Source organism: Eschrichtius robustus, chromosome 13, assembly GCF_028021215.1.
Source record: "Eschrichtius robustus isolate mEscRob2 chromosome 13, mEscRob2.pri, whole genome shotgun sequence".
Lineage (NCBI taxonomy): Eukaryota > Metazoa > Chordata > Mammalia > Artiodactyla > Eschrichtiidae > Eschrichtius > Eschrichtius robustus.
In genome coordinates, this window is record NC_090836.1 from 39,444,965 (window position 1) to 39,469,790 (window position 24,826).

At 38.8% G+C, this 24,826-nt stretch overlaps 1 protein-coding gene across 2 annotated transcripts in view; it reads right to left on the reverse strand.

Moving 5' to 3' along the window:
* Positions 1-24,826, reverse strand: part of SLC38A4 (solute carrier family 38 member 4) — a 41,280-nt gene that overhangs the window by 10,755 nt on the left and 5,699 nt on the right. The window contains exons 2-13 of one of the 2 annotated variants that reach the window (XM_068560044.1): positions 18,869-19,098; positions 14,628-14,718; positions 14,008-14,123; positions 11,103-11,176; positions 10,546-10,638; positions 6,125-6,206; positions 5,956-6,038; positions 5,797-5,855; positions 4,632-4,907; positions 4,421-4,500; positions 3,131-3,231; positions 1,247-1,371 (exon numbers count right to left, since the gene is read on the reverse strand). In XM_068560044.1, the coding sequence (XP_068416145.1) occupies positions 1,247-1,371; positions 3,131-3,231; positions 4,421-4,500; positions 4,632-4,907; positions 5,797-5,855; positions 5,956-6,038; positions 6,125-6,206; positions 10,546-10,638; positions 11,103-11,176; positions 14,008-14,123; positions 14,628-14,718; positions 18,869-18,987 (1,299 nt within the window). In that variant the 5' untranslated portion in view covers positions 18,988-19,098. Of the gene's footprint in view, positions 1-1,246; positions 1,372-3,130; positions 3,232-4,420; positions 4,501-4,631; positions 4,908-5,796; positions 5,856-5,955; positions 6,039-6,124; positions 6,207-10,545; positions 10,639-11,102; positions 11,177-14,007; positions 14,124-14,627; positions 14,719-18,868; positions 19,099-24,826 lie in introns of those variants that run through there. The other variant, XM_068560045.1, reaches the window with a different exon arrangement.

Below are 24,826 nucleotides of genomic sequence, written 5' to 3' on the forward strand. Positions count from 1 at the left end.
ATCTAAAAACAATAAATGCTGGAGAGGATGTGGAGAAAAGGGAACCCTCTTGCACTGTTGGTGGGAATGTAAATTGATACAGCCACTATGGAGTACAGTATGGAGGTTCCTTAAAAAACTACAAATAGAACTACCATACGACCCAGCAATCCCGCTACTGGACATATGCCCTGAGAAAACCAAAATTCAACAAGAGTCATGTACCAAAATGTTCATTGCAGCTCTATTTACAATAGCCAGGACATGGAAGCCACCTAAGTGTCCATCGACAGATGAATGGATAAAGAAGATGTGGCACATATATACAATGGAATATTACTCAGCCATAAAAAGAAATGAAATGGAGGTATTTGTAGTGAGGTGGATGGACCTACAGTCTGTCATACAGAGTGAAGTAAGTCAGAAAGAGAAAAACAAATACCGTATGCTAACACATATATATGGAATCTAAGGGAAAAAAAAAAAAGTCATGAAGAACCCAGGGGCAAGACGGGAATAAAGACACAGACCTACTAGAGAATGGACTTGAGGCTATGGGGAGGGGGAAGGGTAAGCTGTGACAAAGTGAGAGAGTGGCTTGGACATACATACACTACCAAACGCAAAATAGATGGCTAGTGGGAAGCAGTCACATAGCACAGGGAGATCAGCTCGGTGCTTTGTGACCACCTAGAGGGGTGGGATAGGGAGGGTGGGAGGGAGGGAGATGCAAGACGGAAGAGATATGGGGACATATGTATATGTATAACTGATTCACTTTGTTATAAAGCAGAAACTGACACACCATTGTAAAGCAATTATACTCTAATAAAGATGTTAAAAAAATTCATTTCAACTTCAATAAAGCTGTAAAACAAACAAATACATAGAAATAAATTTTGTGATTTTCCCCCTACATTCAAAAAGTACTTAACATTTAAAAATACTTGCTCTAGCAAGTATTCCCTGGCAGTCCAGTGGTTAGGACTCTGTGCTTTCACTGCCAAGGGCATAGATTGGATCCCTGGTTGGGGAACTATAAGCTCACAAGCCACGCAGTGCAGCCAAAAATAATTTTAAAAAATTTTTTAAATAAAAAAAAATACTTGCTCTGTCTACATAGTCAAATTTAAGTGGGTTCAAAATGCTATATAAAAAAATAACGTTCCTGGGCATTGCATTATAATTAAATCAACATCAAGTCAGAACGTATGTACTAATCTGTGGTGTCAAGCAGGATTCTTTCACCAAAGCCAGGTATACTTACAGGGAACAGCACTATGGGCACAGTTAGTGTTACTGCCACCAGGACAGCCAGGCGTACCATGAGGAGAGGGGTGTCAAATGTGTACACTTTGCTGTAAGCGTGAAGCAATTCATCTTCAACTTCTCCTGCAAAGAGAGGAAGAGGAGAATGAGTCCACTAGGTGTAGTCAAATCGGCACTGCTTACCTAAGATGTTTTACAGAAGGAACACAGTATAGTAGAAAGAACCCAGGTCTGGGAAGTCAGACACCTCTGTTTTTATCCTGTATCTTAGCTTATTAGCTATGTGACCTTGTTCAAATGAACAAAGGGGTCCTGAAGCTTGTAAAGTTGCAGGAGGTATTATAAAATTGCTAAGGCTCTTCTCTAGGTCATTTGCATCGTGACAAGTCTTTCTCTGCTATACAGAAGCATCACAAAACAGAGGACAGGCTGAGGTCCTCTGGTTGAAAGGGATGAAAGAGCCAAGCCTCCTCAGCCTGTCCCTCATGTCTTGCCACCTCCCTCCACCCTTACCTGCCCAATGAGCCCCAAAGCAGCTTCTCCAAACCCAGTATGGAAACCCTAGGACAAATGATCTTTAACACTCTTTCAAGCTCAACAATGATGACTCCATCATGACACTGACAGACACACTTCTGGGCTTTTTCAAGTTTTTGTTTGTCTCACTGAGTTGAGACTCATTAGATTAAGTAACAATGATGAATTAGTAACAATGAATTAGTATGATTGCTATAGGGTCTCCCGATGAATACTGCTATAAGATTAAGATGCTGCCCTCCTGGAAAACACATTTCTTTCGAATTCCAGGCATAAATGACAAGGAAATGCTTACAGAATCAGATGTACTCTGATTTTCCCACTACTCGCCTCAAAATCAGGCAAAGGGAGTTAAAAATACCTTCAAAGGCATTGACCCAATTTTCATTAATTCACAACCAGCAAAGAGTTAATGCCCAATCTAAATCAGTGCTCGGTTAAAAGCCAAATATTAGTCCAAAAAAAACAAAAACAAAAACAAAAAAAAAACAAGCAAATGGTGCCCCCTCCAGTCTCTTCCTACCCAATTTGTCTTGCAATCAATTGAATTTACCAAGTCAGTCGGGAAAAAAAATGCAAAATGTTAGAGAGGCTTATTTTAAGAACATATTTATGTTGATAACATTGATTTGTGTTAATGTTTGATTCCCTGAAATTTGTCTGTAGGGCCATGCTTCATTGAAGAGAAGAACAATCCTGCTCCTTTAGTGTTCTGTGAAGATGCCACAGAGGATATGTTTTCGGCATAAACGTGGCCATAGTCACTTTGGTTTTTGATAGTACGTCCCCAGATCGAAAGGAATTCTGCCATGTCCTTTTTTCTTAGGAAACCATTCACTATAACAGAATAGAATGAGATAACCCAGAAAATTTGTCTAATGCTCCAAGCCCCCAGATTTGACTTGACTGGTAAACAGGAAGCAGGTTCCAACTCAAGGACTTGGTACTTTTTCTGCCATTTGCTTGGTAGTTAGTTATTCCACTGAAAGAGCTTTACAACATGCAATCTGCTTCACTCTCACAGAATGTATGTAGCTTTAGATGGCTTAGAGAGTCAAGCCAAAGAAATATCCTCTATCCCCTAAGGAAAATAATTAAATTAGAGGGACGGTTTTTACAAAATATGTGTGAATTCACAAATTATTATATAACCTGTTAGGCAGCCTGGTTCAGTTTCCATTTTCTTAGGTGAAATGATGAGACTAAAATAGCATGTTAATTGAGCATGTGCATCTACAGATCATGCTGTTTATTGAGAGTAATTAAAAGAATTATACCTACCCGGATTAATGGTCAGTCCAACTAGGATTTGCACAAAGAAAATGACTTTGACAGAGTGACCTACCATAAAAAGTTAGGTAACCAAAGAGGGCAGCAAGCAGGTACATGACGAGCATCCCCGTGATGGAAACATTTGACACTGTCTGCATTTTCCTCCGGGACCGACTGAAAAGAAAAAGAACACTGAGCTTTGGTTTTCTGAACAGATGAAAATGTCACCACTTACAATTAAAATTTAAAAAATAATAAAAGAATGTGTGCCTGTGTTACTCATTATAAAACCACATTCCTAGTGCAGAAAAACAGCTTATTTAAATTTGCCTTAGGGAATTATGGAGGATTTGTTTCCATTTTTCTTAAATGCTACTTCTTTAGTCTTAGAAAGGACTGTTTTCCTAGATGAGGATCAGTTTATTTTATGTTGATAAGTATGCTTGTCTACTGAGTATTTAAGAATGTAATTAGCACAAAGGTCAAACTGGCTCCTAATGTAGAAAGACTTCATATTTCATAGTGAGATAGATTTGAGGACCAGAATCCACTAGAAACAGCAAAGAGTAACTGCTACATGGGATTTTCCAAGTAAATCAAAGACATCAAATTAACTGAAAGTGCTCTATGAGTTTTTTAAGAGGTAAATCTGAATATATGGGGCAAGTTATTGTTATTTAGTGAGAACAAAGACTGAGGTTATTGATGTCTGGGTAAAGAAGATGAGAATTATAGGACCACCTCCCCTCAGGGTAAAGGAAGAAGCTGCTGTAGTGGGCTCAGACCCACTCATCCCCAAGGGCATGTTAACAATCTCAAAGGGAAAAGAGTATTAAGAAATCATATAATATCAGCTGGAAGAAAGAAGATTTTCTAGCCAGTGTCTCCATTATACAGATTAGACGACGAAGGCCAGATACGGGCACATCCCAGTGGTGGAATATCTTCTAGGCAAGGGTTAAAGACTGACCACAGGTGACATCAGTGGCTTAGCCAGGCCACCCTAATCATAATTTTTGGTCTTCATGGGTGTGGGTCATTTCCAGGTCAGGTGACCTCACTTCTTGCCACCAATATTCAAATTCAAATTCCCCATGTTTGCCAAAATCCTTACAGATATTGGCTCACCCTCCCCCTGTCCTGAACCCCTCCCCTGGATCATTAGGGTGAAGGAACAGGAGAGAAGGAAGCAGTGAGGGGGCTGATTCACACCTTTGTGGTAAAAGCACATTACTGATGAGTGATTATAGCATAAACTTCCTGTGAAGACAAAGTTGTAAACTATGCTTCTGTATAAAACACCTTTGAAAATATGAGCACATTTTCAAAGCAAATTAGAATGCTAAAATGATGGCTGCCTTACTCTTTAAGTTCACTGTAGATGGGAAGGACCTCAGGGTGGCATACAAAAGCAAATGCTAGGATGGGAATTGCGTAGGCCGTCTGAAAAACAAGGACAACACCGCATGTTTAGCATTCCAACACAGAGAGCTACCCCAGGCCATCTCAGCTTGTGAGATAAAAACTCAGAGGCCACGTTGCTAGGCTCTTAGAGGCCTAGACCTCTCACTTACCCGGGAGTTGAATACAAAATATTTGGGCTGACACTTGTCATCACTGTGTGCTTCATACTCTACTCCACTGCCATGAATTGAGCCCTTGGCCTGGTTGTCATCCAGCCCTGCAGGATTCTGGTGGGTGTAATCCATCATGAAGTTTACACCACTACTCTCAGAGTTGTTGGGTAACATCATCACGTGCATTGGAACTGTATTGTTGAATGTCAGATTCCCAACATTGTGATCCAGAACAGGCAGAGGGCAGGGTATTTGGAATTTCTTGTAAATCACCTAGACCCGGTCATTAACACAACAACAACAAGTCAGCCTTTTGAGGAAAACAATGAAACAAAAATCCCTGTGGGTGGTTTATGGGGTAGAGGTGAGGGAACTCTGCTGAGGATTCCTTTTAGACTAATGGACAACGGAGACTCCCTCTAGCCTCAGTTTGATGTAAGGAGTTGGAACTATGGTTGGCAACTCTCCCACTTAGAGTCAACAGGACAGTATTTTGCGTGAATCTATCCCAAACTTCATGCATTCTCTTCCATGAGAAAGACGTTCATTTTCTTGCTACATCGCATCTCTTTCATTTCTTCAAACTAATGAAAATACGGGTCATCAAGAAATTCCCCCCTCCTCCTTTGCCTCTTTGGGGAAATGCTATATAAATGTTGGCATTCATGATATTAGCAGAAATTCCCCCTTTCGGAGGGGAGAGGGAGTGGGGTGGGGAGAGGATTTCTTTCTTTCTTTAATTCCACTGTGGTCACCTTCTCTTCATGGGTAGAATGAGTAAGAGAAAATGGCTGATTCATGTAAATATGGCTAATTCTACAGCCTACTCATTTATCTCCTGGGACTCTTCACTTCTTTTTCCTCCGCCTGTCTAAATACTGGGTTGTTGTCACATTTCTGCTTGAAGTGTTCCTTTCGTCCAAATATATATTCAGTATGCCTAGAACATACTATTAGCAATGGTCTTGACATTCTAACTCAACTATTTTTCAACTCATGACTCTTCTTTTCTCATTCCAAATTAGAATACAAGGAGATTGCTTGTGATGCAAGAACTATTTCATGCCAATGATGTGCTTGAACAAAAATGAGGACACCAGTTCAGGCACTGAAAGCATCACACGCCTACCAAGTTACAAGGATCATGCCAAAAATCACTTACCACACTGACAAAAAACACCATGCAGGTAAGAGAAAATCCGCTGGTATAACCAAGGTAACCTAGGAGTTAGCAGAGAAATTCCGGAAGGTGAATATGGCATCCACAATCAGCTTACCTCTTGGAATACAAAATGAAAATAAAAATGGAAAATGACTTTACCTAAATTTTTAAGAAGAGAAAGTGGAAGAATGATTCCAACTGACACAAATATGACGAGGTAGTTGCCATTGACATACCATTCTCTAGAAAAGAGAGACCAGAATATTAGGATCAGAAAAGACCAAGGAGAATGAGTCTCTTGATGTTACAAAGAGAGAAGAAGACATACCCAGTATTTTCTTCAAGTCCCATGAACGCTCTGATTACTTCAGGTAGTTCGTATTTAATAATGAAGAGGTAGCTTGACATGGCTAAAATGGAAAACGTGAGAGCTTAGTGGTGTGCACGGCACCAAAGTCACAGGCAAGTTGTGAGAAGTCCAGGCATTGGTACACCCCTCCTTCTCAGTAATTCCCAAACCGAAAGAAAAGCCACCACTATGTATTCTGTACTGTTTCCAAGTTCTTCTCATAAATAGACATTCGGCCCTTTGGCTCTTGCCTATGGACCTTTGCTAACAGTATCAATGCTGATTCTGTGTTAAATCCAGCTCTGAGGTTTTCAGTGAAGCTGCAGTTTCAAAGTTTTTTCCTCAGTTGTTATAAGTCATCATGACCTTACTGAGTGTGCCTGTTTTAGTATCTAGAACTCGGGCAGGGGTCTGGTGGCCACAAAAGAAGGGGGAGAATTGCAGGGTGGAGCTGGGTAGAATACACGTCACTCTGCCCTCCCTAGGTGGACACCAGTTTAGTCCTCTGTAATCTCCCTAGGGGGCATACAAAATCTCAGACCACTGATTCTCCAAACTGGAGTCATACTGGATTGATAAAGAGAGCATAGCTTCTCTAACCTTTGTCAATGAAGTTTTTTCTATGTCCTTTGTCCAAATAAGAAATCATACAAAGTGGCAAAATTTCTTGAACATCTAGATAAGTGATGTATGTGTGATCATGTACTCTTCTGAATACCTGATCTATAAAATCTATAAACCCTCTCCCTGGAAAAATATTTATGCATACATATGCATAACATACAATTTTGCTTACAATTGTAGGGATTTATGCAACATCCCTTTCTCAAGTCCATCCACTCAGTGAAGAATAATACTAATTTGCTATTTCACACGTGATCAAAAGACTCAATTGAAAATAAAACTGACAAGTTTCGCATTGCAAGGTTTAAGTGTGTGCTACATCCTTCTGGTGAATTTTTGCTAACAGATATTTAAAGCAGATATCTAAGTTGCCGATTGAACTATTAATAGTTTAAAAATATTTCCTTAATCTCCAACAAAAGTAATAACAGTGATAACAATTCCCCACATTGTTTAGTTCTGCATGTGATCAGCTGAAAATCCACGTGAAAGATCAAGGTGCATCTTATCATCTTCATTCCACAGCTGAGGATATAAAAATTTTGAGAGCTTAACTGACATGTGCAAGATCGCACAGCTTGAAAATGACAGACCACATCCAAAATATAAGATCCTTGATTTCAGGCCAGTGTTTCTTCTCTATTGTGAAATGAAATGATTTTTACAATACCTGATGTGTCTTCTGTAAACATGATTTGGTTAATCTTTACAAAGACCTTGGCTAAAGCTAAATCTTACAGAGGGTAAACAGAAGAGATATTTCTGATTAACTGGTTCAGTGAGGTACCATTCAATTTTAGAGCTATTAGTTGCTGACTCTCAGTGATGTCACCACTGTTAATGTGTTTGGTCTTTGAAAATTCAGAATGATCCAGACCTGTCTGGGTAATGTCAACATTATTCTGCTAATGGTCAGTGTTAATTTTTCAGGGGATTGAGAAAATTAAACGTTCTAAATGTGGAGTTGATAAATACAGAAATACAAGTGATTTCTTTTAGGCCACGATAACCACTAATCACATAGCATAACCAAAGTGAGAGATTTTCAGGAAAGGTGTATGAAATTTCATCTCACTCCCTTAAAGCCACACTGTGGGGTGAGGGGCTTGACTGAGAGACCATCTTGTAGTTTATTCCATTGTTTAGAAGCATAATAGTAGCTATACTTGGAACAATAGACAATGCTGTTGTCACTCAGCCTGTTGGGCTCAGGGCTAAGCATGTGTATGTCCAGTTAGTTCAGTGGTCCAAACAAGTATATTAGATCACCTATGAAGAGATCCTAGGAAAAGCTTGATATTTTAAATCTTGATAAGGCTGAGAATTTGAACCAAACGTAAAGCAGTTTATTCGGTGGGGAACGGGGGACTTATATGCTTGGGGCCCAATGCCAGTAAAATGAATGAAACAATTCCAGTGTTACTGCCAAATTCTACCCGGGACTGTAGTCTTACTATACAAAAAATATGAAAGACATAAATACAAATCATTAAGATATGACTGGATTTTATTTATCTGCCTACCAACTATCCGTTATCAGGAGCAGGTATAGTTGGATAAAGGTTACTAAAGAAATTGCTGCATTCTAGAAATGCTAGATAATTCCAGTGATTTTATTAATCAAAAAGAATGACCTCCTTGCAAGATCTCTGTGCAAGTTTATTTATTCTAGCATTGTTTGCAATAGTAAAAAACTGGAAATGATCCAAAACTGTTCATCAAGGGATTCAGTAAACCAATCATGGTGTATTTATACAATGGAAAGCTCAAAAGCCATTAAAAAGAGTAGTATGCAAAAACATTCAAGGCATATTGTTAAGTAAAAAAAGCAAGCGGTAAATCAGTATTAGAAAATGATCCTGTTTTAACAGTAACAATGTATTTGTTAAATTTGTCATAGAGGAAAACGTGGCATGGGTTTTTCTAAGGATGATTTACGTAAACATTTCTTTGTAATTTATATATTTATGTAATATTTTTGTTTTTCACAATTAGCATATATTTGTCTTATAATTATAAAAATGCCATTTAAAAACATCCAGGAGGGCTCCAGTGACATGGATATTGAATCCAAGAACTGGAGAGGAAGGGTGCATGTACTGAACCTGTATTATTATGACACTGTGAGGATGAACTATTACTCTCAACTGCATAGGTGGAAAAATTGGACTCAGAGGTGTAAAGTGATTTTCCCAAGGTCATAGATAGTGACAGAAACAAACTCAAATTCAGGTGTTATCAGGCGCCAAAAGTCTATTCTCTACTCATGGGTTTTAAAATGTCTTTTAAAAAACAGTGATATACCAGATATATACAAACAAGGCTAAGGGAGTCCAGAAGAGCTAGTACCTAATAGCCTAGAGAACGATGGATCATGGAACAGACAGAAAGGGAGAGCCAGAAATCGTGTATGTGTTAGGGCTGGAGGATTGTAAAAGTAGGGGAACTAAATATGGTTTGTTATAGTATGACACATGACACATAGGGAACAGATGATAGATAGATAGGTAGAGAGAGAGAGAGAGAGAGAGAGATTGGGGTTTGTAGGAAAGGTATCAGAAACATAAGCAAAGGAAAGATGATGAAAACCCTTATATGTCAGACTAAACAGTTTAAATTTTATCTTGAAAATCATGAGGGCATGCTGAAGAAGTTTATGCATGTGAGAAGCAAGAGTAGATCTGAATTTGAGACAGTTAATTTGGAAGGTGAATTACAGATGGAAGAGGGGAAACTAAATACAGGAATAACAGGTAGATGTCTGCTGCAAAAGTCTGAGCAGAAATAGTAATCACCTGAATTGTGGTAGTGAGACTAGAAGGAGAGGAGAGATTCAAAGGCTAAATAAGAGAAAGAATGGATAAAAGCTGGTATTTGATTGGATTGTCAGGGTTAGGGAGAGAGGGAAATATTTAGGCTGACACCCAGATTGCTGGCTTAAGAAACTGGATGCTGCTGGTATTGTTCACTGAGATGAAAGAACAGAAAGATAGAATAACAGGTTTGGGGACTGGGTAGGAGGTGAGGAAATAAGTACCACTCTGTGGTGATATAGTCCAGGTCATGCAAGGAGACTTAGCCAGTAGGACATCTGAAATATGGGTCAAGATGCCTTTTGAGGGTCAAAGACACGATAGGACCAGTGAAGCTGGTGGGCATACATATCACCTGGAACACTATTAAAAATATGTACTTCTAGGCTCTCCTCTGGAAGTGATCATTCAGTAGGAATTAAAAGAATCTGTAGAACCAAGAAATCTGTGCTTTATAATGCTTCCGATGCCTAGCCAGATTTTTGCCTTAGCACAGTTTCTAGGGACACTCTACAATGGGCCGGCTCTGTGCAGGCTGTGTCTCAAGGACCCCGAAATTTGGCTATGTGCCTCAGATACTAAATTTTCCCTTTTATGAAATAAACTCAATCATACATGTGACACATCAACTGTTCAGTCAATGAGAGATATAAGCACTAATGCTTTAACTTTTTCAAGTAATAATTAAAGCCATTTGAAATCAAGAAAGGTTTTATTTTATATTTTAATTCTAGAATTTATTTGGTAGGGTTTTATATAGTATTTCATTTCTTAGATATTGCTATTTTCAATTAAAGAGGGATAGCAAATCTATTTAGGAAACTCTACTTTTTAAATTTAAAAATGATAAAAAACAGCTATTTTTCTGTATTTAAAGGGCCTGTTCATTGCCATTGAGTTTTCTTATTTCTTGAACATCTTTTAGAAAGTTTAAATGGTTTGTTGAAAGCTAGATCCTCTTACCTCCAATGTTCTGCATTGTAATGGAAATAAAAGCTCCGATTTTCCCAGGCCATCCAAATGCCTTTTCACCTAGTTTTTCATAAATTAAAGACCCTATAATCAAAAATGAAAAGAAACTTGTTTAAAAAAAAACTGTTTTAGTGACTAAAATATTTCTACGTAATTCTACACTGGAGCCTCAAGCATGTAAATAAACACCATATAGAAATTACAAACCCCAAATACGCAATCTCAAAAGCCATTACAAAATATGGTAAATGTTCTCCAAACAAGAAGCGATGCCTTCATTCGTCTTGGCTCCATGCAGCAAGTCAGAACTGTTATTTCTATCGTCCCCCAAAAGTCTGTTTCTCTATTTGGCTTGAACCTGAGCAGGTTGCCTTTCACTTGTCTCACTTGCCCAGATAACTAAAAACATGCAGAGACCATGTGATTGGGGTTAGAAGAAAATGAAATGTAAAATTGACTAACACCATCCTATAAGTATAGAGCTAAAGACTGAAATACCCTTTAATGAGAATCGAAATAGCATGTCTGGGGTCTAGGGAGTAGCATACCTCCTTCCTTTGCAGTCTTTAATAAAAGATGAACTGAATAGAGAGATAGGATTGCCACGGCAAGCAGCATGATTCTGTGAAGGGAAGAGAGAGGAGACAATAATGTTTCTATAAAAAATAAGATGCAATAATATTAGATGTTACAATACATTATTACACTGGTATTTTCAATCATTAACTTTCCAAGAGTATGTGGATTTGGGGGAAGCTGAAAAATTCTTTTCAGAGCTCCACCAATGCCCTTAAATGTCCCAGAACTGGAATTGGCTTTATTTTATGGGCCAAAATGTACTACTGGAAGTTCCTAACACACCTTTTTTAGTCTTAGATTCTACCCAATAGTAGAATCTGGTTTATAACTTAGATGCTAAATGTATAGCAAAATTAGCAAATACTTACTCAGCATATGGGTATATGTACACCATATTTGCGTGATATTCCCATGAACATTTATAATTGAAGGGCTATTCAATGACCTGACTAAACATTAATCTAAAATCTAGAAATACAGAAGTCAAAGCAAATTCTGAGCTCCGTTACTACTGAGTCTGCATATTAGATGACAGTGATCAGATGTGTGAACCAGAGGGTCTGGCAATTGCCTGTATAATAGAGAAAACAGAGAAAGGTTAAGTCTAGGGTGCAGGAAAACCTTTGCTGTACTCAGAAAAATCATTTCTGGTTCAGGACCCTCCACATGTCCACAGGCATATATGATTTCTTTATGTATACAGTGATCAATGCTTCTCCAAAAAACAAGAATTGGACAGCAAAAATAAAGAGTGTAGATAGAAGCATCTATATCATAAATGAAGGCACAATACTAAACTTTACCTGAAATTAAAAAAAAAAAAAATCTTATCCTTTGTTTAATATGATGAGAGCGCACCAAACAGTCTTCTGTCAATTGATCTAATTCTTTGGTAATTCCTTGGGAAGTCAATGTTACAAATGTAGATTTAGACCACGAGTTACAAATGTTATAACTATTCTAGCTCTACTGTACTGGGTTTTTTTTTTTTTTCACAAAACATGTTCACCAGAACTGCCTAATCAATGTCTTATTCATACATTTTTCCATATACGTTATGAACTGACCTGTTTTTAAAGAATTATGTAATTCAGATTATATAATTTTGTTCCCTGGAAAAATAATGAGCGTACCCTGTATTCCAAATACATTTTCTGCTTTGGCAGAAAATACTAAAAGTAACACCGATGAAATCCTGTGTCACTTGTTGGGAATTAAGGGAGATTGCTGAATCCAGTTTGGGCTACTTGGATACACAAAACACACCTCATGATATCTAGCTATGTAATTGTTCTGGCCAAATTAATCTGCTAAATGTTTACAGGCCTGAAATGAGGCTTTCAGTTTTAAAAGTGGAATATTCTCCTGCCATGAAAATGAACTCTAGGATTGGGGGGAGTGTTTCTTACTTCTATTCATCAGTGATCTATGAAAATTTCCTAATTAATTCTAATGGTATGTGTAATTAGTGAGGAGAAGGCAGTCTTTTGTCTTAGAGATAGTGTACAGTATAAAAGTGTACAACTATGCATATGAATAGACCTCTAGCCATTAAGAGCCAGAAAATTTTTAAAAACTACTTTATTTCAAACATGGCTTAGAAAAGTAAAGCTGATATCAAAACCCATTCAGCTAAAAAATACGACACCTAACAATTCAATCAAAGCACTGACACAATATAAATATTTATAGTTCAGCCCGATCCTTAGCCCTCAAATAGCTGTGTGATTACCTAATCATAAGTGATATTCAGAACACAAATAGCATATATTTATAATATAAATGTTGCATTCTTAGACAGTTATTTAAGACTCCAGCACTGCGTTAGGGGTTGTGATCTGCATTCATACTGATGCCTGACTAACATTAGACTTTATTCTTGTGAAGCATTTCACTGCCACCAACTGTGTCTTTGAAAATACCAGGCTGTACGTAATGCACAGATGTCTGTGGCTGTCTGTCACAGACAACGTGGTGTCCATCCTCCAGGTTGGCTATGTGACGCTGCTATCACTAGGCAGCATTCGACCAAGTTTGGATAAAGTGCATCGGTTTAGGTAAAAACTCTGGCCACTCTGCAAAAATCCCCGCGCCAAGCGCTGTTTCTAGGTCTTGGGGATACAGACATGCAGTGAGTAAAAACAGACATGGGCTCAACCCTTTGGAGATGATAGTCTAGCAAGGGAGAGAGACATTAACCAAATGAATCAGACGACTGCACTAAAATATTAACACTGTGATGAGTGTCTAATAAGGTGGTTTGTCCCAGTCACGGAGATTGGGGGAAGGCATAACTGAGGTGAGGCTGAGCTGAGTTATGAGGAGTTAACGAGTTGAAGAGGAAAGGAAAGAAGGTTCCAAGATCACGTGCAAAGGACCTGTGGTGAGAGGGAATGGCACCTTCATGGGATGGAGAGGAGGTCACTGTGCCCAGTATATCTTGTATATAGGGGCACAGGAGATGGGACCAGGGCACGCAGGACTCTGTAGGTCTGGTTTGGGAAGGGATGTTTTTCCTAAGAGTGTGTATAAAGTCAGATGTGCTAACGGGAAAGATCTTTTTAACTATTAAACACCAAATTGTTTTATAATGAATTACTTTGTAAAATGGTTTCTATGGACTGTTAGGGTTCCAGCACTTTGGGGGATTGAGCACGTAAACTTTCTGCCATTTGGTTAGGGATGGCTGGTTGAACAAGTATGATGATTAGACTGCTCTGATTACTTTTCGTTGCTGTTTTATTTAAAAGGAAGAGAATATGCTAATATTTTCTCAGATCATTCCTATTCACAAAGATCAAACTTCAGATTAATTGAAAGAGCGCCAGGTATGCGTGGGCTTTGAACCAAGTGTAGCTATGTCCATTCACTCACATAAAAAGGATGATCCCTGTGTTGGCCATGGCATAGGACAGGCCCAGGATTCCACTGCCCATGATGGCATTACTCAGATTGAATGAAGACATTCCAAAGGAGGTGGTTCCAGGATGCTTGAAGAAAAAGGGATGCGTGATAAGCAAATATTTGCCAAAGGACGAATTTTTTTTGGATTATTCTTATCCTATATTATCTTTACTGGAGGAGACTACCATCCAATAGTGAAGATTAAGATAAAATCACAGTGAATAAAAACCTTGACTCAACTTCAATAAAAGTGTGCATTTTTCAGTGGAATGTAGTACTTGATTTAAGCAGGGGTCTCAGTAAAAATAAAAAATACAGGTTGAGTAATATAAAGAAGGGAAAGCATGTAGGATTGCAGATTACATTTGGGTTAGAATGATTTCTCCAAAAAACAAATAAATTTCATAAATGATTTATGCAGCCATATGGCGAACAGGAAAAACAAGCCCTTATTCCAGTAAGGGCCTGAATAAACAGAGAATGTGCTGATCAAGGCTTGGAAAATTTCAGTCACATTGTTTTCGCAGAGACCCAGGTAGATCAGACATCCTCAAGTCCTGTTTACTGCCAGAAAGCAGAAAGTCACTTACATGTTCATCGTCATAATCTGCCAGCTTCTTTTTCCCCAAAAATCCATTTGTCAGAAATTTCTGACTTTCAGCGTCTTCATTAGTAAATTGACTGAACACACACACACACAAAGGAAAAGAAGACAGTAAAAACATCTAGTAAATGCTCTGAATTATATTTATGTTTCGGGTGATCTGTCACTGAATTAGGAGAGGAAAAACAAGACACTTAAGACTTTTTTTTCTCTTCTCCTCCGCATACTAGTGTTCCTATGACTGAGCCCCATTTATGAATATACTTTGGGAGGGAGGGAGAAAGTTATGAAGGAAGAAAATATTTTTTTAGTTGGGATCTTTTTTAAGCCACATTTCTTCTTCCCACATTGACTACGCAAAAAAAAAAAAAAAAAAAAAAAAAAAACAAACGAGAGAGAGAGAATAATTAGAGCTAATTTTGTTGCCATTTCGAGCCCTCCCAAAGAAAGTGAACAGAGTAGCGACTGAGTTTTCTCAACTGCTAATACACCGTGATCAGAGGATCTTATTAATTCAGTAAATATTTATTAAGTGCCTTGGCACTGTGATCCCATCTCACTTGATGCTCAAATGTCTCTGTGAGAGAAACTTCCATGTCTCTGCTCTAAATATGCAGCGACTATGGCTCTGAAGAGTGAGGTAGCGTGTCCAGCCCCACCAGATCCCAGGTCTAGGGTCTCCCACAGCGCCATGCAGCCCTGGGCAGGGCACTGTAGCTGGCATTTTCCTCTTTTTTGGCTCCGTCTTTTTATACACATATCCCTTGCTGGAAAGGAGTTGGATGGTAGCTCTGTGTTGTGTTTGGTTGTGTGTGAGTGTGTGTAGTTTAATTACTCTGAAAATGTACTTGGATTGTTAGACAATGAACGAAACTAAGAAAAACATTAAAGAAATCCAATGAATTAGTAGAAGAGTTGGGAGGACTTTAAGATTCAGGATTAAAGAACAGGACTTTAAGATGTCACAATCCATGGAACATTATGACTGCGGTCTACTTGGTACAGGCTGGGAGCTGCACATCCCCTGACAGTACTGGTCGGCTCCTGGAGCTCTATGCCAGAGGTTTTGAGGATATGGATCTAGTACCAGTCACATTTCCAAAAGGCTTGACTAATGAGTTCAGCTGCCACCATTGCATTTTGACACTGCAAGATATCACACAGGCTTTCTTTTTGTTACAGGAAATGCTCAAATATGTATGCTTCTTAAAAGTGCTTTATAATTAGGTAGATCACAATTTTAGGGCATTTCTTGCATGAGAAAGTAAAATAAAATGATTGGAGAGTATTTTATTAAAATAACCCTTAGAAATATAAAAGGGGAAAGTAATTATTATAGATCTGTACAAATGATCTCTTATAATAGAAGCTAATTCTGAATATATCTTATGAGAAAGAGGGATAACAAGGTTACTTTTTGAGAATAGAGAACAATATAAGGTGTAGATAGAATGAGCAGACAAAATCACAAAGTTTTGTGTGCTTTTCTAAAACTCAAGAAGTGGATTTTCTTGAACTTCATGGTGTACAAGTTAGGAACATATCCTATCATTTTTCTCCTATTTCTGGAAGGAAGTATAATGCCCTCAGATGCTGTCTTCTTCCATCTCTGCACTTCTGCACTCCCCCTCCCTTTTGTGCTTTATTTTAATGTCCGTAGTTAATATACTTGCTATGTGGAGACTGGTACATAATGTTCATAGTTGGAAACGGAGACAATAAGATGAACTGGAGCCCAAAATGGGCCTAATGATTATAAAAACAAAAGTGTTACCTAGATTTAAACTCTGGAACGTCCAACGTTCTATTTTAACCTTAATCAATAAGTTAGAATCCTTTAGTCCATGAATAATTTTAAAATTTTTAAATGTGAAAGTAAATAGACTTTCTCCTTTGAGGCATTTGCATGTTCTTATTTTGGCATGAGATGAGTTGTAGTCACAAAACAGGCCAAGACTGTATAAAATATACGAGAAATGTCCGCAGTGTCATCAATGATTTAATACCAAACCCAGCATATATTGAAAACATAAGTATAATGATTCCAAATAAATGTATTATGTTGAACTTCCCTCTAAATTTACATTCAAGAGATCTATCCGAACATAAACAAAACCCATCTTTTTAAAGTGATCATACAATTGCAAAATGATGACCCACTTGAGTCAGGAGTTACAAGCTAGGTCACTGTAAGTGCTCCAGAACACATTATCTGGAGCTAACAAAAGCATTCTTGCTCTTTCCATGATGCCTTTCAGAGGACCAAATGGAATGACTCTGTAGGACTGTTCTTAGGACCATGTCCCCTTCAGCTCTGCCACCTCCATAGAGCTCATATCTGTGTGCATCCTTCTCAGAAACAAAAGAGCCCTCAGATTTGATCAATTTCCTGAGGGTGATGAAGTGGAGGAGGAAAAACAAAAGTTTACTGAGTATCATCTATCTCAAAGGCACTCACTTAATCCTCAGCAAAGTAGGTGTTGGTTTGCCATTCTGCATTTTCCACTGAAGCTCAAAGAAGATAAATACCTTCTCCAAGGTCAGATAACTCCTCTGCAGATTCCAAAGCCCTGGTTCTACCACATTGTGCTTCCTCAAGAGTCACCTAACTAGAAAGCGTCGTGTTTACATCTCCACAGCCTCTCTCGTCCGACAACACTAACGTTTACTGCGCTGGCTTCTTGGAGGAAGAACAGTGCTTCCTCCCGACACCCTTCTTGAATGTTGGCAATGCAATAAGACGTCTCGGTTTGAGGATAATATTCTCTACTTCAGACTGAGATTTGGACAAATATTCACTTCTGAATGTCTTAAGTCATGCATAATTTGTGTTATATAGTATTTTGTGAGAAATTAATAAACTTATCAAATAACAGTTGTGCAGCTACTATGTACCAGGCAGTACCATTAACATGTTGTAATGGCATCGTGAACATCTGGGCAGGGAGAGGTTACACAAAGCAGGGGGTGGTCACTTCTAACTGGGGGAAGGCTTCACAGGAGAACTAACATTGAGCTGAGTCTTGAAGGATGAGTGCAGTCAATAGAGAAAAAGGGGAAGGTAAGTGGGTAACACTAAAAAAAAGGTCATTCCAGGCACACAGAGCAGAGTTAATGAAGGAACAGAAGCTCTGAGTGGCTTGACAAGGCTAGAAAAGAGGGTATCAACAGGGAGCAGGGCAAGAGATGGACAGGAGAGCTAGATGAGGGCCAGATCATGAAAAGGCCTTATATGCCAAGCAATGTATGTATAGTCTAATCTTTCTCCTATAGCTAATGGGGAACCACTGAAAGGGTTTACCCAGGGATGGAACATAAGTCAATTTGCAATTGTAAAAGATTACTTTTGCAAGGGATGTGAAGGGCTAGTTGGAAGAGAGCAAAATATAAGACAGGAAGACAAATCAGGGCTGTTCTAGTAGACAGGTGACAGATGATGAGGGCCTATAGTAAGATGGCAATAGAATAGGTACAGACAAGTGGGTAGATTTGAAATATTAATGAGGTAGAACCAACCAGATATAGTTGAACATTGGATGTGTGGTTTCAGGGAAAGGATGAGTCAAAGTTGACACCAAACATCCTTTGATTGAGTTCCTGAATGATAGTGATGACTTTCACCAAGATGGGATTGCTCGAGGAGGGGCAGATTTTGAAGGGAATGGCAGTAGTTCAATATTAGACATTACAAGTTTGACTTTATCAATGAGGCAATTCAGACACATGAGTCATCCAGCAGAGATGTGTAGTAAACACATCTGTGAGTTGAAATAGAAGTGGAACAGGCGGAAGATATGGCATATGTTCAGTGGGTGAAGCCTGATGGCTGTGAATAAGCTTGCTCATAGGACACTTTTAGCCAGAGAAGAATCCCCGCAGAACTCCGGAGATGTAGCAACAATTACAGGGCAGTCAGAGGAAGAGGAGTCTGAGAGAATAGTCCAAAAGGTAACAGAAGTGATAGGCTAATATCATTTAAATTATTCTATATTATTAATAGGGACAAGAACACTGTAACTGCAATTCTAAATTAATCACACAAAGGATTGACATACAATAATAATATAATAATGTGTACTTCAGGACCAGAGAGGTAATGTGTTAACATCAAAGTCATTGTTATCTCTCAAATAGGTACTGAATCCAATTTTTCCCAACAAAAAACTTGTTTTCCATGTCTATAAACGTCTTATTTTTCCATGGAACCTGGTCATTTTAACCCCATACCTGCTCATTGCTGCCTTTTCTAAATTTCCCATCCCGGTGTAGCTATCTTGAATACTTTCTCCACTGATGCTCTCATCATCAGGTTCGATGTTGACATTGCTCAGTTCCATGGGATCCATTTGAGCTGTCAGCGCTTTCTTGTCCACACACAAGCTCCTTCAGTGTAAACAAGATACTGTACCTTCAGCTTGAGGCTCTTCTACTTGGAGTTATGTTCAGAACACTCTGTTCTGCAAACAGAACACAAAATAAATCATTATAATTTACTTTAAATTAGATAAATAAACACTAGTCACCTATTTGTGTATTTTCTCTGTAAAATCATGGAAAGGAAGTAAACTCCTGAAAACTTCACATAAACAAGTCCCCAAAGGTTCCATTACCCAATACAAAAAAAAAAGAAAATGGAAGAGAAAAAGGAAAATTCTTAATAAATTGCCAAATCAGCAGGTATTTATAGAATGCCTATGTGTGGCAGGTGCTTTGCTAGTCACTGTAGGAAGAAAAAAAAAAAAATCTTAAGACACGGCAGCAGTCTTTAAGAAGCTTTAGCTATTTGTAAGCAGATTGCATGACTTAAAAGGGCGACCATAGTAAACTGCTGATAAAGGAAGATCTGCCAAGGCAGAAACTACCAGTGTCTCTACCAGCAGTAACGCAGAAAATTACTGCTTTAATTTGTTAATTGGGCATGAAAGAATTAACACCACCAAAATGCTTGATAACATGCAACACAGGGTAGGATCAGCCTCAGGGAGCCACTTTCCAGGCACTTGGATCATGAAGCCAAAGTTAAGAATAGTAACAAAAGCAAGTACAGGTTTATCTTTGAATCAGCCTGAGTCACCATCTATATAAAGTTGAAATGCACTTTAACAAGAAAGGGGTCCAGCTTTTAGGCTCTGCTCTGCCTTTAATTCATTGGATTTCAGCACAAGTTATTTAACTTTTTTTGACCTCATTTTCCTCAACTGTAAAGTGAAAAGGGGTGGACTGGCACTGTGTTAAAAGATGCTATGAGGACTTCCCTGGTGGCGCAGTGGTTAAGAATCCGCCTGCCAACGCAGGGGACAAGGGTTCAAGCCCTGGTCCGGGAAGTTCCCACACGCTGCGGAGCAATGAAGCCCGTGCGCCACAACTACTGAGCCTGCGCTCTACAGCCCAAAAGCCACAACTACTGAGTCCTCGTGCCCCAACTACTGAAGCCCCCGCGCCTAGAGCCCGTGCTCCGCAACAAGAGAAGCCACCGCAATGAGAAGCCCACGCACCGCAACGAAGAGTAGCCCCTGCTCGCCGCAACTGGAGAAAGCACGCACGCAGCAAGGAAGACCCAACGCAGCCAAAAATAAATAAATAAAATAAATAAATAAATTAAAAAAAAAAAAAGATGTTATGAATCCATTAATGTTAACGTTCTGAAATTTTTACTATTGAAATTCTTGTTGAATCGTTATATCGGGAGAAACACTATTACTCTTGGAATGTGTGGTTCTGGAACATGCACTACCCATTTGGTAAGGAAATCCTGAGCAGAGAAACTAACATAAAAATTGCTCCAGAATTCATGGAAGCCACAAATCCCCTGACAAATATGAAACAGCCACATGAGAAGGCCTCCACAATCCAGTGCTGCAGCAGCACATCTGTGAAAGACAACTCACACTCAACATGAGTTCACACCCCAAATCACAAAAGTTGCAAATGACACATGGAAACTCATTAGGAGTGTCAGCAGGCACAAGAAATAATAAGATTCATACCTGAGTGACTACAAACTGCAAAGTAACTTAAAATGGACTTTAAAATTAATACAATAAAAAGTAATAAAAGATTCAAAATAAGTAATAACATCCACAGATTAAGAACATGGTAAAAAAAAAAAAAGCAGGCTAGTTAGAGACACAGCCAAAAAAAGAATTCTAAAAATAAAATATATAGTCATATAAAAAACTCAGCTGAAGGGAGAGTAATGAAACTGGAAGATAGATCAGTGGAAATCACTCAAATTATATCACAAAGAAAGAAAGAAAAATACAAAGAAGTTAAGAGACATGGGGAAGAAAAATGAGAAAAAGAAGGCTAAACATACCCTAATAGTTATTCTAATATGAGAAAATTATGAGACTAGGGAGAGACAAAAAGGACATAATGGCAAAGAATTGCTGGGAACTAAAGAAAGATAGTAGTTCTCAGGATTTAAAAAAACACACAGTACTTCAAGCAAGAGGACGAAAAATGAATATATTCATTAATATGAGGTAGTGTAAGTGTATAACATCAAAGATGAAGAGAGAAATCTTAAAAGCACTAGAGAGAATAGAAGTAAGACACACATACAGTTAAAAAAGAGAAACTTGTATTAACTGAGTACAAAGGCTTCTCTCAGCATCACACGGTATCAGTTTCACTTCCCAGTAGCAATCACTGATGACAGTTACTGTTTTTAGTTCTTCATTTAAAGTTAGTCATTCTAAATTTAAACTATTCACTAAAACCTCTGTGACTTGGTTTATCAACTCTAGACTGACACTTAGGAAGGATAAGGAAATTAGCATACTTCTTTCTATACTCCTAATTCCTTCCCCCACCCTCTTAATTGTTTCAGTTCATGAAATACTTCTACAATGTTGAGATGCATAGTAATTTCATCCTATTCTGTAAAACAAATCATAATTTATCTAAAGGATGTTTCTGAACACTAAAAATGAATAATCAGCATTTACGACATTATTACTGTGTAAATAGTATGCCCAAAGAAACTATGGTCTATTTGACTACATAATAAAGGAAATATAATCCTATATTACTAAACCTTTAAATGCAAATTATCCATGCTCTTTTACTTTCTGAATGGCTTCCTCCTCCATCCTCTGGGTCTTGTTCAGCTGCCAATGTTTCTTGAATGCCATGCCATCTCCTTTCTTCAATTCATTTTGCATTGTGCTGAAATACTGCCTTGAATAACTTTTTTTCACACAATAGGTCCATGTTTGTAAACAGAATTTCTGAGTTGTGTCATGTTGGAAAATGTCTTTACTTTGCCCTCAAACTTTTTTGATTGTTTGAATTCTAGATTCAAAATCATTTTCCTTCATAACGTCGAAGACATTTGTCTCTTGACTTCTAGCTGGCTTCCACTGATGAGTCAGAGTCTCATTTCTTTGATTTTTTTTTCTTCTGGAGGATTTTAGGATCCTTATCACAATCTGAAATTTCTCCAGGATGTAACTAGATGTGAGTAGTTTTAAAAATTCATCTTACATCACACGTGGAGAGCCCATTCATTGAAAAGACTTGTGTCTTTCTTCTGACCATGAAAATGTTCTACTATTTTAAATCTGTTTCCTCCCTCTAAAACTTGTATTAGTTATGTATTGGACCACTTGATCTCTATTGCCAAGATTTTCTCTTTATTTCCCATCTCTTTATTACTCAGTGTTCAGGGATAGTTCCTCAATGTCCAAAATAACAAATTTGATCTTCAGTTGTGTGACACTGTGATACAATAATAAATACACATTTGATCTTCATCCTCATTCCTGGCACAGAGCTCCAAATGTAATACAATAAATTAATATTTGGGTTTTGTCCCCAGTTGCTGAAATAGCTCTGGAATGATAAAGGGGTTTTTGTTGTTGTTATTATTCGTAACAAGACCCTTTCAACCACACCTGAGTTTACCATAATGAAGTGACTTTTGTAAAGCCCCTAAGGATGGGGGCGCTGGTTGCCAGGGGAACCAACCAAGTGATTAGAGAGTTGGAGCTTTCAGTCCCACTTCCAACCACCTGGAAGAGGAGAGTGGGTGGGGACTCACTAATGGCCAGTGAGTTAATCAGTCATGCCTAGTTAATGAAGCCTCCATAAAAAATCCTAACTAAAGGGGTTTGGAGAGCTTCTGGATTGGGTTACCATATGGAGGTGCTAGGAGGGTAGCGCACCAGGCAAGGGCATGAGAGCTCTGAGATCCTTCCCCTCATACTTTGTCCTATGCATCTCTGCCATCTGGCAGTTCCTGAATTATATCCTTTTACAATAAACCAGTAATCTAGTAAGTAAACTGTTTTCCTGAGTTCTGTGAGCAATTCTAGAAAATTATTAAATCTGATTTATAGCCAGCTGGCCAGAAGTACAGGAGGTCTGGACTTGCCATTGCATCTGAAGTGGAGGCAATCTTGTGGGACTGAGCCCTTAACCTGTGGGATCTGATGCTGATTCCAGGAAATAGTGTCAGAACTGACTGAATTGTAGGACTCCCAGCTGGTGTGGGAGAATTTGTCAGTGTGAGAAAACCCCATACTTTTGGTATCAGAAGAAAGTATTAAGAGTAGAGTAGAAAAACATTGTTTACTTTTAAGCTGTACCCATTTTATTTTTCAACCTGCCCACTAATTATTTTTCACACTCATGTTTTTAATTTCTGAGAATCTGTTCAGTCCCTTCCTCTCTTTTCATAACATCTTTTTTTGTTTGTTTTACAGATGCAGTATTTACTCAATCCTTTCTAAGGCTATTGACTAGAAGTTTCCAAAAGCTCTTTTTGTCCCCTAAATTACGCCTTTTTTTCTGGAGTTATTCTGTTGGTTAATCTTGGCCTCTTCTCTTCCATATGCCTGGTTTTCCTTAAACTCTTAGCGATCCTAGGTTGTCTGTTCATATTTGTGAATGAAGAATATATTGGTTAACTTAGAAAGCTGGTCCTTGGGGTTTCTCTGAAATCTTGCAGGCTCATTACACTGATGGGTTGCTCCCTTGTGGGTCCTGGGTAAGTGGCGTCTATGCACCCGGTCTGTGTGCAGAGCACCTGCAGGACCCTACTCACAGACACAGCTGGCACTGTAGGCGAGGTGCCTCTGGAAGAAAAACACAGTGATGTATTTTCCCCTTTTGGTGGAGCTTACATTCCTGCTTGTTATCCCTTTTTGCCTGCTGTGGAGGCCCTGATATTTATTATAGAGTCCATTCTCAGGCTCTCTTTCAGACTAGATTACAGCCTTATCCTTTGGGCAAAAGAGGCAGCCCAAACAGACCAAGAGTCCAAACCAAGGTTCCCTGGTGAACAGCTGGTCATTGGTTGTTGGTGATTCACGCCTCCTCTTTGTATATATTGACTTAACTTGGAACCGCTACTGGGGTCCTTCTGGAAAAACCCATTTACCTGTTTTATCCCAGTTCCTTTTCTCTTTCACAGGTTTTCCAGCGCTATCTGCTTCCTGGCTTCTAGGAATTCTTAAAACTTCCATTTGTTTTTGACACTGCTATTATTTTACAGAACTTCTGTGGTTTTGTTCTTTTAAGGAGTACCATTTTGTTTGAAGTTTCATTCTTTGAATCCCTCAAAGGTAGGTCATAAGCCCCCCTATTTTAATCTACTTCTCAAAGCTTCATAAACCAAGGACTCCTCAAGTCACAGCTTTGGCCCAGGCATCTACTGTGATCTCTAGTTCCAAGTGTCCAGATATACACTTGAATGTCTCAAAGGTAGTTTAAATTCAATGTGTCTAAAAATCTAACCTGTGACAGTTCCCCTTCTTCCAATATTTCCACTCCAAAGAATGTTGTCACCATTTATCCAGCTCCTCAAATCAGAAATATCAGTCTTCTATTATAAATTTGTTTTATCCCTTACAGGCAGCCTTTTCCAAAGCCTAGTTGATTTTTTTTTTTTTTTTTTTTTTTTGGCTGTGTTGGGTCTTCGTTTCTGTGTGAGGGCTTTCTCTAGTTGCGGCGCGCGGGGGTCACTCTTCATCGCGGTGCGCGTGCCTCTCACTATCGCGGCCTCTCTTGTTGCGGAGCACAGGCTCCAGACGCGCAGGTTCAGTAGCTGTGGCTCACGGGCCCGGTTGCTCCGCGGCATGTGGGATCTTCCCAGACCAGGGCTCGAACCCGTGTTCCCTGAATTGGCAGGCGGATTCTCAACCACTGCACCATCAGGGAAGCCATAGTTGATTTTACAAT